The sequence below is a fragment of the Siphateles boraxobius genome, unplaced genomic scaffold, assembly GCF_051911475.1.
Source record: "Siphateles boraxobius isolate OS27281-9 unplaced genomic scaffold, OSU_SipBor_1 130, whole genome shotgun sequence".
Classification (NCBI taxonomy): Eukaryota; Metazoa; Chordata; class Actinopteri; order Cypriniformes; family Leuciscidae; genus Siphateles; species Siphateles boraxobius.
The window spans coordinates 2,429,969-2,447,179 of record NW_027508734.1 but is presented as its reverse complement, the minus strand read 5'-3'; the positions used below and the strand labels follow the sequence as shown (position 1 = coordinate 2,447,179).

The window sequence follows — 17,211 nt, the reverse complement described above, 5'->3', positions numbered from 1 at the left end:
GAACTAAAAAACGTTCGCTTTGTTCTGCTCGCTCCTCGCCACGGACGCGCACCGTCATGAATGCCCATGCAGCCTTGCACTTAGTTTCACTTTAAAATTAGTCATGCATTAAAAGGATAAAGAAATCTCTAAGGCCTTGTCTTTTTGCATAACACTTTCAAGGTGTGGGTTCTGTGATCATTCCTGTCTTGTGTTCCCCTTGTCTTGTGTGGACTTTTGTTATTTCCTGTTCTGTGCCATGTTTTGTAGTCCTTATTTGTAGTTTTTCTTGTTTATAGGCCTTTATCACAGTGCTCGTGTCGTCACTTCCAATGGCGGATAGTAGCGTAAAGCGACTTCCGGTTTAGTCTGTAGCAATGGCGGCGAGCACAGCGAGGAATTGTTGTTGCGTTCCTAAATGTTCTAAAAGTTCTACTAAACAGCCGTATCTCAGTTTCCATTCTTTTCCAAACGACGAAAAAGCAAAGAAATTGTGGATTCATGCTATTCGGCGGGATGAAGGCAAAAGTTTTGCAGTTTTAAAGGGGAGTACGTACGTATGCGGGAAACACTTCACAGAATCTGACTACTCGTCAACAGCCGATCGTAAACGCTTGAAACGTGGAGTTATACCGTCCAGGTTCGAATGGAACAACTGGGGGAGTGTTCGCCAAAAACGATCCGATGTGCTAGATAAGGTAACGTTAAAGCGCCAACATTGCAGTGAACCAGAGATCAGTGACGAACAGCCTGTAGTCTATTATGGTCCCGTCGCACCCACAGACCATGACTACTCAACACCTCCGTGTCCAGGTCTTTTGGATGCCGCAGCAGAGAGAATTAGAGAGCTGGAGGCTGAAGTGCGAGCTTTGACTGTCTCCCGCATTCAAATAAATAGACTTTGTCTCTCGGATGACGACTTCCGATTTTACACGCGCTTTCCCTCAGAGAAGATTTTCCGGATTTTCTGGACATCAATAGAACCATCAGCATCGAACCTTGTGTATTGGTCTAAGGCACAGAGACATGGTCTAGAGACGGTTCCAGGACCAAGCCCTAACAGAAAGCTTCAGCTTATTGATGAGTTTTTTCTTTATTGCTGTCGCGTGTCTGCAGGTCTGCGAGAGAAGGTCTTGGCAGATATATTTAATGTGAGTACGACAACGGTCAGTCGAGTAATCATAACTTGGGCAAATTTTCTGTACCTTGTTTTGGGGTCTTTGCCTATTTGGATGACCAAAGAGCAAGTCAGAGCAACCATGCCAGCGAGATTTAAGGAGTACTGCCCAGATGTCCGTGTTATTTTGGACTGTACTGAGATCAGATGTGAAAATCCCACAGCACTTACACTACAGTCAGAGATTTTTTCACATTACAAAAACTACCCTACCTTCAAAGGCTTGGTTGGTGTTGCTCCATGTGGGGCCATAACCTTTGTGTCACAGCTGTTCACTGGATCCATCTCAGACAGGGAGATAACAAAACAGTCTGGACTTTTAGAACTGCTCGAGCCTGGAGACTGTTGTATGGCAGATAAAGGCTTTACCATAGAGCCACTGCTTGAGAATGTGGGAGCCAGACTTGTTATCCCTCCATTCAAAAGAGCAGCCCAATTTACAAAAGAGGAGACGAAACGTACACAATCAATAGCCCATCTAAGGATTGTGGAGGAAAGAGTAGTTCGACGAATTAAAGAAAACCACATCTGGGACTCTACCATTCCGCTCACACTGACAGGCACAGTGAACCAAATATGGGCAAACTGCTGTTTAATGGCTAATTACCAAGGCCCATTTGATGTAAATGATGCGGTTGTATAAAATGTATATACAGAAAAGAAACATGATTTAAGTTGACATCAATCAAATGTCTGTTATTTCATAACTTTAAGTTTAGTGTTTAATTTGTACAAAAATGTTGAATTGTGAAAACTTGCATTTAATGTTGCAACATTTTTTTTAGCAAATTAGCCTAAAAGTTGCAAACTTAAAAATTGCATTGATATGTACAAGTATTGACTACAGTGATATGTACAAGTATTGACTGCATTGTGACAATTAAAAAGTTCAGTTACAATTTCTCATTTATTCATTGACAATTTACAGTGAACTTAGTTATGAATAGGTAATATAAAAAATTTAAGACAAAAAGATGCTTAACCAAAATAGACATTTGAAGAATCTTTAAGAGTTGTTTACCCAAAAATGGAATGTATGCCATACTTTGTTGCATACATATCATTTTTGGGTAAACTATTCATGTAACAGAAAACAAAATCAACATCAGCACTAGTTTAAGCACATCAGCACTCTTAAGAGTTAGTATGTATGTATATATATATATATATATATATATATATATATATATATATATATATATATATATATATATATATATATATATATATACACACACATATGTACATACGTACATATATGAGAGAAGGAGAGAAAGTGCATTATGTACATCTAGGATGGCGCAAGGGTGAGTAAATTGCATACATTTCATTTTCGGTTGACCTATTCCTTTAACAAAAAACAAACAAACAAACAATCAATCAACACCAGTATTAGTTTAACAACTCCTAGAGTTAGAAAACGCATTTATGTATGCATTAAAGAAAAAAATGTCAACTTTGTCCCTCATCAAGACAATTAAACTCTCATCTCTCCAGATGCGCTGAATGGTTATATCTGTTTTGGTATTTGTTATAAAATCACACCAACTCAGTCCTGTTATTGCAAGCTGTCCCTGAACTTGCCAGTAGTATTTGTGGCTTTCCTTTAGCTTTGCTTGACTGTTGACAAATTTTGTGTGTGTCACCTGAGAAATGTCATCAACGTCAGGGCATTTTACCTCTGCAAGTCCAAAGGGAGGGTTCTCAGTAGGGTCATAGACTCTGCCATCAGGGCTTGTGCCAAGGTGTGGCGCATCAGGATGTACAACAAACCCACACTGTAAAACATTCACATTCATCATACCAGAGTACTGAAATAGAACTTCAGGCTCAAGATCCAGTCCACGCTTCATTGCAGAAGTCTGACGAACCCCTTTGATGATTCGGGCAGCTAGTGCCTGGCTGGTCGACTCTCCTCTGACATGACACACCTCACGGAATCTACTCGATGTAATGCGTGGTGTACGCATTTGGTTCCATAGAGCAGACTGTGACTGATCCCGTGTGTCTTTTTCAATTATTGTGCTTAAATCTTGAGTGACTGCCAAGCTTTCTAAGAACAACATATCATGGAAATCCGGGACAAATTGAAATCTTCCTTCAAATTTGTACCCATCCAGAGGAAGCTTAGGGAAAGGAGGGGCTTCTGCATGTTTGACAGCATCCCTTGATGACTGTGCAGGGCACTGATAGGACAGCAAAGAACCTTTGGGTACCAGGCCAAACTTAGACTCCACAAGATTCATCTCTGACAAGCCATGCAGAACCTTGCAGATAAGTGGCTGAGGCCTGACACTTTTTAAAGACTCCACAGAAGAGAGCACCACATTATTGGGAATAGGACCTAAAAACAAAGCAAAAAAAAAATTTGAAATACTTTTCAAAGCACTTTAATTTGTACATCTTTTTGCTAGACATAAAATAATATAAATGTAATCACCTGTGTAGGCCCTGTAAAGAGTGGACTTAATACCACTTCTGCTAGAGGTTTTTGGCTTCCTCACAAGTAATCGATCCACTGCTTCAGGATGGATTCCCTGTAAAAAGTAAAAAATTATGTAAATTATGTTTCTGCTGTCAGAAAGTCAAAACTGTTTTCTTCATGTCCTTGGAGCATTGAAGACACATAGGACAAAATACTGTATGAGGTTGTCATAATTCATGCATTAAATAGTTAATAGCTGTTTACTATACCCGAGTCCTGGGCCTGTGCCAAGTCTGTAGAGTGCTTGTGCTGGGTATAGTGGGTGGTACCGTCTTAAGTTTCATCATGCTGTTGTGTGCGCTCTGAAACAGCAAGCCAACCAAATGGTTGCATAGCTCTTTCCCAGCCACACAGGAACAGCAGAAAGTACTGATGACAGGAGGATTCTCGTCGACTTTAAATGAAATCTAAATAAATAAAACATTATATAGTGTTTAAAATTAGAATACAAATGAAACATTAACATAAATTAACTGCAACAGCAGTCTAACATTTTTCATTTGAACACCTTTTCAAACAAACTGCAACCACAGTCTAAAACGCTACAACCGTAGCAACTATAAACACAAACAAATTTGTGTCCTCGAACTGGACCTAACTTTAGTTCATCCTGAACAGGTAACCTGAAGAGAGTGTGGCACTTCGTTTTTCTTCATGGACCGGTAACACTGTGCCCTGATAATCACCTCACTATCTACAACATCAGATACTATTGCACAAAAACAGCATTATAATCACAACACCATAACACATCAAAATAAAAATTTCGTTTTTGTAAGTTTAATACGTTACGGATTTAATAAAAGACAAAAACTTAATGGTTTAGCCAGCTAAGTTAGGTAGCATGTTAGCTACTTCGAGAGAATAAACAAACGTTCAAATTAAACTTACCTTCATAATTGAAGATGTAGTGTTCGTAGAAGAATTTATATCCCTTCTCAAGTTTGGATATTTTCGTTTGTGAATGATTTTCCACAATTGCGTAAACGTCAGTGATATGGGGACAGGGGCGTGGTAGCGGGGGGGGAAAAGGGTACAGAGTACCCAGGGCCCGAGGCAGGGGGGGGGGGGGGGGGGCCCTTAGAAGTCGCCGAGAAGTCGCCGAGCTCATGTCAAAAGTCCGTCCACCCCCCCACCCCGGTTGGAGAAGTTGCCGCGCTCAAATCAAAAGTCCGTCTCCGTCCCCCCCCCCCCCGTTGGAGAAGTTGCCGCGCACAAATCAAAATTCCGTCTCCACGGCGGGGGGCCCAGCTAGATGGTTTGTACCCAGGGCCCAAAATTTGGTACTACACCCCTGTATGGGGAAGATCCCGTAGTGATATTGAAAACCTTCGCGCCGCCATTGCTACAGACTAAACCGGAAGTCGCTTTACGCTACTATCCGCCATTGGAAGTGACGACACGAGCACTGTGATAAAGGCCTATTAGTCTCCCCAGGTGTTTCTGATTAGCCACGCCCCTTTGTTATCTTGTTGAGCTTGTTTGCCTCTGTATTTAAGCCCTGTGTCTAGTTCAGCCTTTGTGAGTTCTTGTTATTGTAATGTTGGTGTATGTTGGTTGTTCTGTTCCCGAGTCCTATTCCCAGTCTGAGTTTGTTAAATTTTTAGTTTATTTAATAAAGTGTGCTGCATATGGATCCTGCTTCCTCCTATGTTTCAACCACTTTGTTACAGAAGAACTCACCAAAATGAATCCAGCAGCGAGGATCATGTGGCTGCGTCAAGGAAAACGTCCTATTAAGGAGTATGTGAGAGACTTTATCGAACTGGCAAATTTGAATTCGATGGACTCTGTATGCCTCATGATTTTTTTAGAGGGGGCTAGCTGAGCCACTCAGTTCAACCATGCCTCTACACAATCTTCATTGGACTTTAAAATTGTATATTGACTTGGCCCTGCAACTGAACGGCTCAACTTTTACCGTGGGTTTGGTGGACGAGGAGCCCCGCCACCCCATAGTGCCCGCCAAGCCAGAGCCTCTCCACGTCAGCCCTGCTGAGCCAGATATTTATATTAAATATTTTTTGATTTTAAACTGTGTGTGTGTGTGTGTGTGTGTCAGTCAGTCATGGAGAGACTCAAAAAGAAGTGACAACATGTAGAATGCAACAGGACATTTCTGAATGGTTAGTTGATGAATTTATGTATTTTATGTGTAGTTATCTTCTAGTCATAGATTAGCATATTTTGTCTTGATAATATATAAATCGTGTTCAGGGGGCGTATACAATATATATTGTCGTGATAATGTATAAATTATAGGGTTATTGATGTCACTAATCCTGGAGGAGTGTTGTGTAGTCCTTACCAGCCGTTTGTTGTAGTCCTTAAACAGCCCAAAACCTCCCTTTGCTTTGAACTTTGAGCGTTGTAACTTTGCAGATGTTGTTTATGCTCAAACAGCAACATTTCACTATAGCTAAAGTTAGAAAAGTGAAATCATAATCAACCACCCCTTTAAGGCTGCTGCTGTTACTCATGCATGAATCATTATGACTCCTGTCGTAGTTAAGGATCGCTCTTCATTGGTTCGTGATTAGTTCTTCACTAATCATGAGTTTATGTTGGAGTATCTATTAATTCAGGCTACATGATTATTCATGCCCTGTTATTGTAAAGTATTACTGTTAAGTTATAGTTAACACATACATGCGTTCTAGTAACTAAAAAATAACTGAGTACTTAATAATTTCCTTTAAATAAAATGTAATTGTTACCATTGTTGTGTTTTGCATCTATCTATCTATCTAAAATAGATTATAGATTAGGATATGTTATATATATATATATATATATATATATATACATATATTTTTTTGTGTGTTATTTATGTATGTATATATGTTTGGTTTACACCAAGGTTCAGATGGCAGCGTTCACACTTATTTAAATGAACCGCACTAACAGAGCAATCGAACTAGGCTTTGTTTTAATCCAACCAAACATGCCAAGTGTAAACACCATATGTGTCTGTATTAAAAACATGTTGAATGTATACTTCCCCTGAACACCAAAGTTACACCAAAATAACACCAAATTACAATTAAATATAAAAGAATAACTAATGCTTCACTGATCAGAAGGTCACAAACCATGACAGTGTAACTGCTTTAATCTCTTTTTTTTGTCATATTACTATATTGAATTAATATATAATTTACCTGTTCTGCATGAGATTTAATTTAAAAAAAAATACAGGACTGTAAACAACTGGAGAACATGAATTGCTTGTTTTCAAACATGTGGTTGAATATCACTAACTTACTTTAAGGGTCAAATCAAATAGAAATAACACATTAAAGTTACTGTCACAACCACAGGCTTGGTAACTTCCCTCTCAGGCCTCCAGAGGGAACCGTCACCCGAATACTGATTTCTCCATGCAATACATCACCCACAACTCTGTTCCAGTCCTAATCACCCTCACAGCTGTTCCTCATTCACTGGGCTTTTTAACCATGACTCTCTCTCCACTCTTTGCGAAGTTTTGCATTACTCCTGTGATCATTACCAAGCATTTACCTTTGATTGTTGTCTTCCTGGTTTGACCCTACTCTGATCTACATCCACGACTATCAGCTGCCTGCCTAATTACCTCTGCCTGGACACTGACCCTCGTCTGTTTGCCGCCTGCCCCGACCCTCTGCCTGGACACTGACCCTCGTCTGTTTGCCGCCTGCCCCGACCCTCTGCCTGGACACTGACCCTCGTCTGTTCGCCACCTGCCCCGACCCTCTGCCTGGACACTGACCCTCGTCTGTTTGCCACCTGCCCCGACCCTCTGCCTGGACACCGACCCTCGTCTGTTCGCCACCTGCCCCGACCCTCTGCCTGGTCACCGATCCTCCTCTGTTTGCTGCCTGCCCCGACCCTCAGCCTGGACACTGGCCCTCGTCTGTTTGCTGCCTGCCCCGACCCTCAGCCTGGACACTGATCCTCGTCTGTTTGCTGCCTGCCCCGACCCTCAGCCTGGACACTGACCCTCGTCTGTTTGCCGCCTGCCCCGACCCTCTGCCTGGACACTGACCCTCGTCTGTTCGCCACCTGGCCCGACCCTCTGCCTGGACACTGACCCTCGTCTGTTTGCCGCCTGCCCCGACCCTCTGCCTGGACACTGACCCTCGTCTGTTCGCCACCTGCCCCGACCCTCTGCCTGGACACCGACCCTCGTCTGTTTGCCGCCTGCCCCGACCCTCTGCCTAGAGACTGACCCTCGTCTGTTTGCCGCCTGCCCTGACCCTCTGCCTGGACACTGACCCTCGTCTGTTTGCCGCCTGCCCTGACCCTCTGCCTGGACACTGACCCTCGTCTGTTTGCCGCCTGCCCTGACCCTCTGCCTGGACACTGACCCTCGTCTGTTTGCCGCCTGCCCTGACCCTCTGCCTGGACACTGACCCTCGTCTGTTTCCCGCCTGCCCTGACCCTCTGCCTGGACACTGACCCTCGTCTGTTCGCCACCTGCCCCGAGCCTCTGCCTGGACACTGACCCTCGTCTGTTTGCCGCCTGCCCCGACCCTCTGCCTGGACACTGACCCTCGTCTGTTCGCCACCTGCCCCGACCCTCTGCCTGGACACTGACCCTCGTCTGTTCGCCGCCTGGTATAAAGACTGTTGCTTATGTGGTTGAAATGCCCGCCCAATGGAGAAAAGTAATGAAAATAAGGGAACAATGCTTGCAACACAGGGTTTATTTTTTTTTATAAATGTAATTTTAAACACATTATTACAGAATCAGTATCTAGAGATTTATTTTACAGTGATTACACAAAGTATGGAGCTATATGAATAAAGCTACGTCTTAGTTGGTGCATATCTTGGCGAATGCCGAGTACAAATCAGCATAAAGGTTTTAACATCTACTCTCGTGTAATGGAGATCATAAGGTTATTTGAAAACAAAAAATATTGAATATATTTATATATATTTCCCCTGAACACCCAAACACCACCCGAAAGAAATACAATGAGGCCTGAATGTAAAGTAAATGATACATGATTGAAAAAATTACAAGCAATCAAAGAACTTGTGCATTACATGTGCAATCTGTCTTGACATTACAGAGGAGATTCCTTGGTATCCACTTTGATATCAGTGTACGTGACGCCTTTGTATGTGCCCTTGGTTCCATACGCAAACACACTGCCGTTCTTGCAGGTCATCTTCACTGTGCCAGTGTAAGGCAGGTCAAAAGTGGCTCTGCCAATGGTGATTGAAACGTCCAGCTTCTTCCCTGGTGGCACATCTACATCTGTAGACAGAGTTTCGGTTCTCTCATCTGTGTTCTCCTGACCATAAGTGCTTTCAACTCCCATGGTGACACTGTATCCTGCAGTAACTTCAGCAACCCCTGGAACCCCAGCCTTCACTTCCATACTAAATGTTGCAGATAAACTTGCACTCACAGACCATGACGATTTGTTAGATATTTTCTTTGAGCTTTCAACTTTTTGTTTTTGAGTGGTGGAGGAGTTGTTCCTGAAAGTGAGTGATTTGATTTCTTCTACGGTCACCTTTGGTATCAGTTGGTGGAGAGTGGGATAGTGGACATCAGTGAGAACTGTTGATTCAACTGCTTTGAGAAACATGAAACCCATACTGTCAATGTCAGAACCACCTCTTCCTACAACTCCCAAACAATATCCAGAGCCGACATCCATGGGATATTCTGCTTTTAAACCCCAGCTTGTCATCTTTGCAAAAAATTCTCTCCCCTGACTGGTCCTGAATTTGATGGCTCCAAGACGTGTTCCTGCTCCGTTCCCCCACAGGGACAGTGAGGTGAAACACTCACCAGGTGTGAACTTGTACTCTTGATACGGTCCAGAACCTACTCCAAAAGTTTCAACCCTCCCATCTGAAAGCCAGACCTTGACAGCCTTCACCTGCCATTCTCCCACCCAGACTCCGATCTTCTCTAAACTGGCACCGTTGTTCTGGCCAGTAAATGAGAATGCTTTACCTCCTTGTCCACCAATTAGCTCTAGATTCATTGTGTCGGACATCTTGGAATTAAATCGATCTGAAAATAATATCAGATCAGAATTAGCATCAGCTTTACACTTTATCGCCGTGTTTCCCAGTTTCTGGGGACAAAACAACGGTACACGATTGATTTCTTTCTTAATTGACCCATCCATTTCTTGGAGGGTCTTGGAGTATCTACTAATAAGCTAACTTGAATCTGAGGCCGGTTGCATAAACATAGCCATAATGTTAAGACAGTGTCTTAAGTTCAAGTATGACCCACTAGCAGTTGGTCAGGGGCAGTCAGTCTAAGTTTTCAGTATCAAATTAGGCTAATTTACATTTTTATATAACTGATTTAAAAAACATATGAACAGTCTTAAAGAAAATAAATTGATGTCTAGCTTGTAAGACTCATCTTAGAGGTTTATGAAACCGGCCCCTGCAGTGTGTCTGAATAGGCAACTATGCAAAATGTGCAGTTCTGGCATGCCTCTGTGAACAGGGTTAGGAAACACTAGCCGGATTGGCATGGAATGGAATAATTAAGCAACGAGAAGAATTTGTCCGATGGTGGAAAAGCGGCTATTATTGTGTAGTCTACAGCGTATCTATAACATGAGTTCATGCTTTCATTTGGCGTGCTCTTTAGGCAGAAATCACCTTTAACATGCATCTGATACTCAATATCCAGTTCAATTTCATTTTCTTTATTTTTAATCAATAGTAAGTGGCATTATTAGGCTATTAGTATTCTTATTCTTCTTATTATGCTTTTGCTTGCTAAACTTTAGTTTAAGAATTGTCTTGTCTTGGTAACCGTTAGCAACCAGCCGACTGCTCTCGAATCGCTCTCGCTGTACTTTGATGGCATATGTCACAGTCACGTCTGTGATGCCTCAAGTCAGGCAAAATTTATAACTGATCAGTCTTCGTAGAGCTGTATGAAGTCGAACAAGCTTAATATGATTTGTTCGAGGAATAAATCCCTATTCTTGTTTTCTTGAGCATTCTCGAATTGGTCTGAATGAGGACAATGATGATGTTAATGGAAAATCTAATAAAAAAAATGTACTATTAACTGAACATTAGTTCACAAATAATATACATTGTTTAAATATTTACTGCCTTTATATTATTTTGGAATAAATGTAAAAATGATGAAACTTGATGAAATTTCTACTTGGTTTTAATAAATAAAAGTGTACATAGTTATAGCAAAAAATACAAAATGGAATTTTTTATGTAATGTTTATTTTACCAGGAAAATTGTGTAACAGACATACATTTAAATTTGATATACAGTAGGCTATATAAAAAATGTCAGGCCTTTGCCTCCTCATTTTAAAACACCACCGCCCACCACTACCGTATATGCACATAAAAGATTGCATATAAAGAGCACGCCAAATGAAAGCATGAACTCATATACGCAGTGGCAGAAAATTGTGCTGGATAATCTCATGCAAAGTATTAGAAACTGTTTGCTAGCTACATCTTAAGTCAAGTACCCTTGAGAGATAGTATACTTACATGGATGACTGCAGTCTGAAAGTCTTCTCAAGAGCAGCTCGTCTGGTCAAAGCTGGAAAAGTGTGATGTGTTTGGAGAGTCTGCTGCTTAAATAGAGCTCAGAAGGGGACAGGCAGTAAAACACACCCCGAATCAGTGTAATTGCTTCCCCCACCTCACTCAAACACAATCTTTTTAACTCTTTCCCTGTCAGCCTTTTTTTTTTAAAGTTGAATTTTTTACCATTTCACTTCATTGATTGTAATGGAACTTTGTGAGATTGCCATGAACTGAAGTGACCGCTTTTTAATGATTATAAAGGGAGCGCGCTTTGCATGCTTTCCAGGCTATCAACAATATACTTGGAATTTGTCTGGGTAATTTTATTGGTTTTGATGACATATGATGCATTACTAGATATAACTAAGGAAAGTTAATTTAGATTCATAATATCTAATAGCGTGATACGTTTTCGATGCAAGTATGATTATTGAAAAATGTCCAAACTTAAATAAAAGAATACTTTAAATATCAATAAAGCACTATTTTGAATTCACCCAACCAGAGTTGCACAGTGATCTCATGAGGATTCCTTTGTATTATTTTATACAAGTATATATATATATATATATATATATATATATATATATATATATATATATATATATATATATACTTGTATACACACACACACACACATATATATACACACATACACAAATGAATTTTACACTGTCACAAAAAGGTGTTTGTGTACAAACATACTGTACTTTACTAGAAAACCATCATGTCACTTGAGAAATTGCACTAGCTGGATTGAGTAGCTGCTTTGATGGGGATCCAGGCCAGTGTTTTCCAAAAACTTTTATCATACTGATCTGTGCTCAAGTGGAAATGCAACTGGAGAAATTCGTCCTCATGATGGAAAAGTGATTATTTTGTGGTTTACAAATACCCTGATTTTGGAGCTCCACAATTGAAAAACCAGGATCGGTACAATATGGCATAATTCATCAACGGTGTTCGGTCTGATGGTGGAAAAGCAAAACGAACTTCCAGAATGTGTTGTCAGCATCAGCATGCCTGTTCACAAAAAATACAGTTTTTAAACAAAATGCATTTTTACAGAGAAACACACATGACATGCAAGAAAGAAAAAAGTAAATTGTGTGATAATCAAGGGAACGAAATAATAAATAGTGTGCATTATTTGGCCTACTATTTAATTTTTCCATGAAAGCTGTATGTACAATATTGTAAACTGTAAATGTAACCGCAATTGCCATGAGGATGTGCAACTGCTAAACCATGATCTTTATCACTGTAAACGTTATCACTGTAAAGGTTTACATCTGAATGCAAATATGAGTGCAAAAATATGTAAAAGTAGAATTAAGAAGTATTTTTTTTTTACTAGTCACCAGATATGCAGAGGTCAGCCTCGCCTAGCCATCAATCAGTAACTATAATAACTCAACTCCAGAGTCCCACTATGGCCACAGTCACACCTGAACCAGCTAAACTACATATCCAGTATCACTATAAACATCCAGACAGGCGTGTTGAAGCAAGATGGAGATAAAATCTGCAGGACATTAGCCCTCCAGCTAGACCTAGGAGCAGGTTTGAACACACATTTCCAGACAGAACTGGAGCTAAGAGAAGATCAACTGAGAGTAAATACAGATAACTTGCATTATTTCTAACACAAGGGTTGACAATAATTCACCAACCAGCCAAGCACTTTGAGACGATCTTGATTGGAGCAATCAATATGATCTGAGATATGAATAAGTATGAATAGTAACCACTTTACAAGAAAATAACAATGCACAATGCCATTATTGCACAACAAGACAAGGACCAGTTCACCCAGTTTTGTCCACCACAATCTATTTAAAATACACTGGTTTCATACTAGGCATACTTCAAATCCATTAACATATTTATTGACATATCTCTTAAGACTTACTAATATAAAATTGTAATTTAACTTTATTTGGAGTATTTCTTTATTGCACAATGCACATTTCCTTATATTATGCCTAAAATGTGTTTTAATATCACTGTGTATAATATCAATCTTTAAATGCAAGTTACTTAAAGTGTAACTAAAGTATACTTGCAATAGTTCCACTTTAGCACAATCAAATATACTTAAGTATATATTTAATTGGACCTAAGCACTATTTCTGCACTTTTAAAGAAAAAAACAATTAGTTTTTCAAATTTAGCAGACTTTAAAGGCCATGGTGCAGGTTTTTTTTTTTTTTTTTTGGCAATTTTCTAGTTGGTAATAAACATTTAAACAGTTATCCATTGTATTTGATGTTGTAGGGTACTCAAAAATTTAAATATAATACGGAAAAGTAGGTGATATGTTAGCATTTAGCTACAGCTTAGCGATGATTCTTATTTCTCCCACAATGCATTCCATGACGTCACATGAGGTACTCGCTGACTGTTGGACGACAGACGAAAGCCCACGGCCGCGGCCCGCCTTACCATAGAGGGAGAGTGATACGAGGAGTAGCTAGCTAGTGAAAGAGTGACAGTGACAGATTCATAAGTAAAAATAGATAGATAATGATAGATAGATAACGATAGATAGTTAGATAGATAGATAACGATAGATAGATAGATAGATAGATAGATAGATAGATAGATAGATAGATAGATAGATGCGCATAGCATATATAGTGAGAGATAGCATAGCATAACAGATAGCTTAGAGATTGATAAAGAGTAGATCATAAATAACGTTAGTCAAAATGGTTTATTGCTGTGTTTGTGGCGGGTGCAAGAACTACAGCAAAACTGGACATAGGGTCCATTCCTTCCCCAAGGACAAAGCGATCTTCCGAAGCTGGGTGCAGTTTGTGAAGATTAGGCGGGCAGATTTTTCAGCTAGCTCTGTCACTGCCTACTCGAGAATATACAGCGCGCATTTCAAAGAGGAGGATTACAACTCAGGGGACGCCAAGATGGTCTCACTTGGTTTAAAGAGTGAGAGGATGGCTAAGTTACTTCCTACTGCCGTGCCGTCTGTGAACGCAAACCTCTCTGCTTGCCCTGTCCCGAGGTCGAGAGACACCGTCTGCCGCAAGCGAGAAATTGCCACGGTAAGCATCATGCTAACGTTAATGTTTACAAGCTGCGTGTTAGCTAGCTCTGTGTGTATTTTGTATACCGTGCTCCCTTTGACACAGCCTCCACTAATTTACAAGCACGATCACTCCGACATTAGAAAGGCATATTTCGTGAATCACGAATAATAATTAGAATAATAACAAAATTGCCCTGAGGTAAAAGTCCATATCATCATGAGTGTTTGGATCAGATCAAGCGGCTTTCGCAATAGTGTGTTCGCGTTTTGTTTTTTGACTGCTACGGTTCTCTTTCACATATATTTGACCGTGACCATGTTGCCAGGGCTGTAGTGAAGGCTAAACGCATGTAAAACATTTAGTATCGCATATCTGGGTCCACAGTACTGCAATCTAAGTCAGTGGTTCCCAACCTTTTTTCTCTTGTGTAGCACCTAACAGTTACCCTCTTAGCATTTTTCTCACCCACTCGCACTGTTTTGATTTTGGTACAGCTGTCCCATAGGTTATTGTTTCCACTGGGAAACTAACGTTAGTTGTAGCACACACGTCCCATTTTATTGATGGACTTATGAAATGACTGGGAATATTTACTTATCGTCTTGGAATTTCAAAGATAAGTAAATAATTCTCAGTACTTCCAAGTTGAAAATAAATGATTAAATGTTTAATGTGCTCCTGCAATGTGCTTGTGCACCCAATGTGCTTGCGAATCACTTCTAAGTATTCATAGTTTACCCACCACTTATTTCACCACTACACCCTTGCATTTTGCTGACCCTTTTTCATATTTGTTTTTGCAAGATGTTGATAGACGCCTCACAGCAGGAGACTCTGGACAGTGTAGACACTGTGGAGAGTGTCTATACTGGGTATCCGCCCTTGCCCTCCTCCACTTCTGACGCTGGGACACAGTGTTCTTTGAAGCCCCCCGATGGTCTCACGGTAAAATTTGGGTATTTTAAGGGGTAGATATTATCAAATAGTCTAAAACATTGCCAGTATCTGTGCAATCAGAACATTTCCATACAAATTGATTAAATTAATACATAGCCTGTAAATGTGTTATTTTGTAGGCTTCTCTTAGCGGCGCTGCATTATAATCACTATGGCAACCGGGAGACAGCAAGGAGAAGTGATGGGACGGAGAAGTACTGCGTGCGGTATCCGCGCTTCAGAAAAGGTGCCCATGTGGTGCGTCCCATCAAAGAGGCAGCCTCATACGGTAAGCAGTGTCATGCAGTTCTATCATATTTTGAGATGATCTTTATTAAATATTATGATTATTATTATGTCTGCAGGTTACGCAACATCATTGATGAAGGCCCTTCAGGAAAGCTACACCCATTCACCTGCAGCTCTTCGAGAGGTTAGCGCTAATTTGTCCTCCGATGCACCCGCCCCCATCGCCAAATCCTTTGAACAGGTTCCTAAGGAGGAGGCCGTCAGCCTCTTCCTAGCCCGGCAGTCACGCTACAAGAGAACCTAAATGCACATTATTAAAAAAAAATTTCCACAGACAATTCCAATGATTTAGTTGTAAGTATTTATTTTATTTTAATTTATTTTAGTAAGTATTTATTTAGTTATCTTATTTCCTTCTGTCCCGGTCATCTCATTTGGTGGTGGTTTCCTGTATTCTGCATGTTTTGTTTTTTCTTTGTGTGCTGTTGCTTTGGTTTTACTTTGCACTAAATCATTACATTTTTTCGTCTTTGTAAGTGGCAATCATTGTCGCTGTACCCCATTCACGGGGTCCTGCATGCTGCATGTCTGCTCCTCTGTCTGTTATTTGCATGAAATGTGTTGTATGTAATTCAAAATAATTTACCAATCATTTTACCTGTGGCTTGGCAACGTCTGTGTGCGGTGTTGTCTGGGCTCACTGTGTGTCAGCTAGATGTGCTTTGGCATGTAACACTGCATATGCATTCATGAAAGAGTGTGTGTGTGTGTAAGTGAGTGTGAGTGAGTACGAGAACCATCAGTTGACCCTCAGGTAAGACCACACTTTTGAAGGCATCTGAGAAATACTTTTTTATCCTTGGATGATGCTAAGCAACTCATACATATTTTTATTTTCTCCCATCTTGATTACTGCAATGCTATGTACACTGGCCTTTCGAAGAGTTCTTTAGCGAAGCTACAATTGATACATAATGCTTCTGCCAGAGTACTAATGAAATTAAAGCGTTGCATTCCATGTATGAAAAGTGCTATACAAATAAATGTAGTAACCCTTACAAGCAAAGCCAATAAACTGTTTTAACTTATTAAAATTCATGTGTTCTGTGTACTTTATAACATTTTAAGGGCAATTGGGCGATCACAACATAATATTTATTTATTAATATTTATTTACAGAATTATTTTTATTCATTCTCATTCAAACGAGGCCATTGAAAGCCCTGATAGATCTGGTCACCACTTTGGAAGTTTTGCCTTATGGTTGAAACCACACAAGAGGGTAGAGTCTTCCTTATACTCCTCCCTAAAACTCCATAAGCCCAGCGTATAGCCTGCCTGTACGCAGTGTACCGGTATTGCCTAGGGATAAGTAGGAAAGATTTGTAAGTTTTAAACTCTGTAAGTAGGTTGGAAACGTCATTTGAAGCCTGTCTCTTATGCATGTTTGTGCATGCAACACATCTCTTGTCACCTATAGCTGTTGTTCAAAGGACTCCCTGTAAAAAGATTGGTAAAGTAAACATAAACCATGAACATACTCGTGCGTGCTGGCTTGAAGGGGGCCATGATCCTGCCTGAAGTGTGAGTATGCTATCTGTAGCACAAACGGATTCAGGCAGCATGCCTCAAATCCAGGATGCTGCGTTAGGCACGTTACATCTGCTGGCCGCGGGGTGAGATCCTCGACCAGAGACCAAAACGCGCTCACCTCCCTACAACACAAGCTCTCCACCACAGTTTCCATGGGACGACACCGCCCACACACACACCTGCCAAACACAGCGACACAGACGCTTACT

At 40.6% G+C, this 17,211-nt stretch overlaps 2 protein-coding genes across 2 annotated transcripts; both read right to left on the bottom strand.

Moving 5' to 3' along the window:
* Positions 1-2,553: 2,553 nt before the first annotated feature.
* LOC143737818 (uncharacterized) lies at positions 2,554-4,618 on the bottom strand. Its single transcript, XM_077229684.1, has 4 exons — positions 4,533-4,618; positions 3,851-4,048; positions 3,597-3,693; positions 2,554-3,500 (listed from the first exon to the last, which is right to left on the bottom strand). The coding sequence occupies exons 1-4, from the start codon at positions 4,536-4,538 to the stop codon at positions 2,554-2,556; spliced, it is 1,248 nt and encodes a 415-aa protein (XP_077085799.1). The 5' UTR covers positions 4,539-4,618.
* A 3,693-nt stretch (positions 4,619-8,311) lies between these two features.
* LOC143736728 (aerolysin-like protein) lies at positions 8,312-11,409 on the bottom strand. Its single transcript, XM_077227374.1, has 2 exons — positions 11,139-11,409; positions 8,312-9,660 (listed from the first exon to the last, which is right to left on the bottom strand). Exon 2 carries the CDS (start codon positions 9,641-9,643, stop codon positions 8,696-8,698), a length of 948 nt encoding a protein of 315 aa, XP_077083489.1. The 5' UTR covers positions 9,644-9,660; positions 11,139-11,409; the 3' UTR covers positions 8,312-8,695.
* Positions 11,410-17,211: the final 5,802 nt, after the last annotated feature.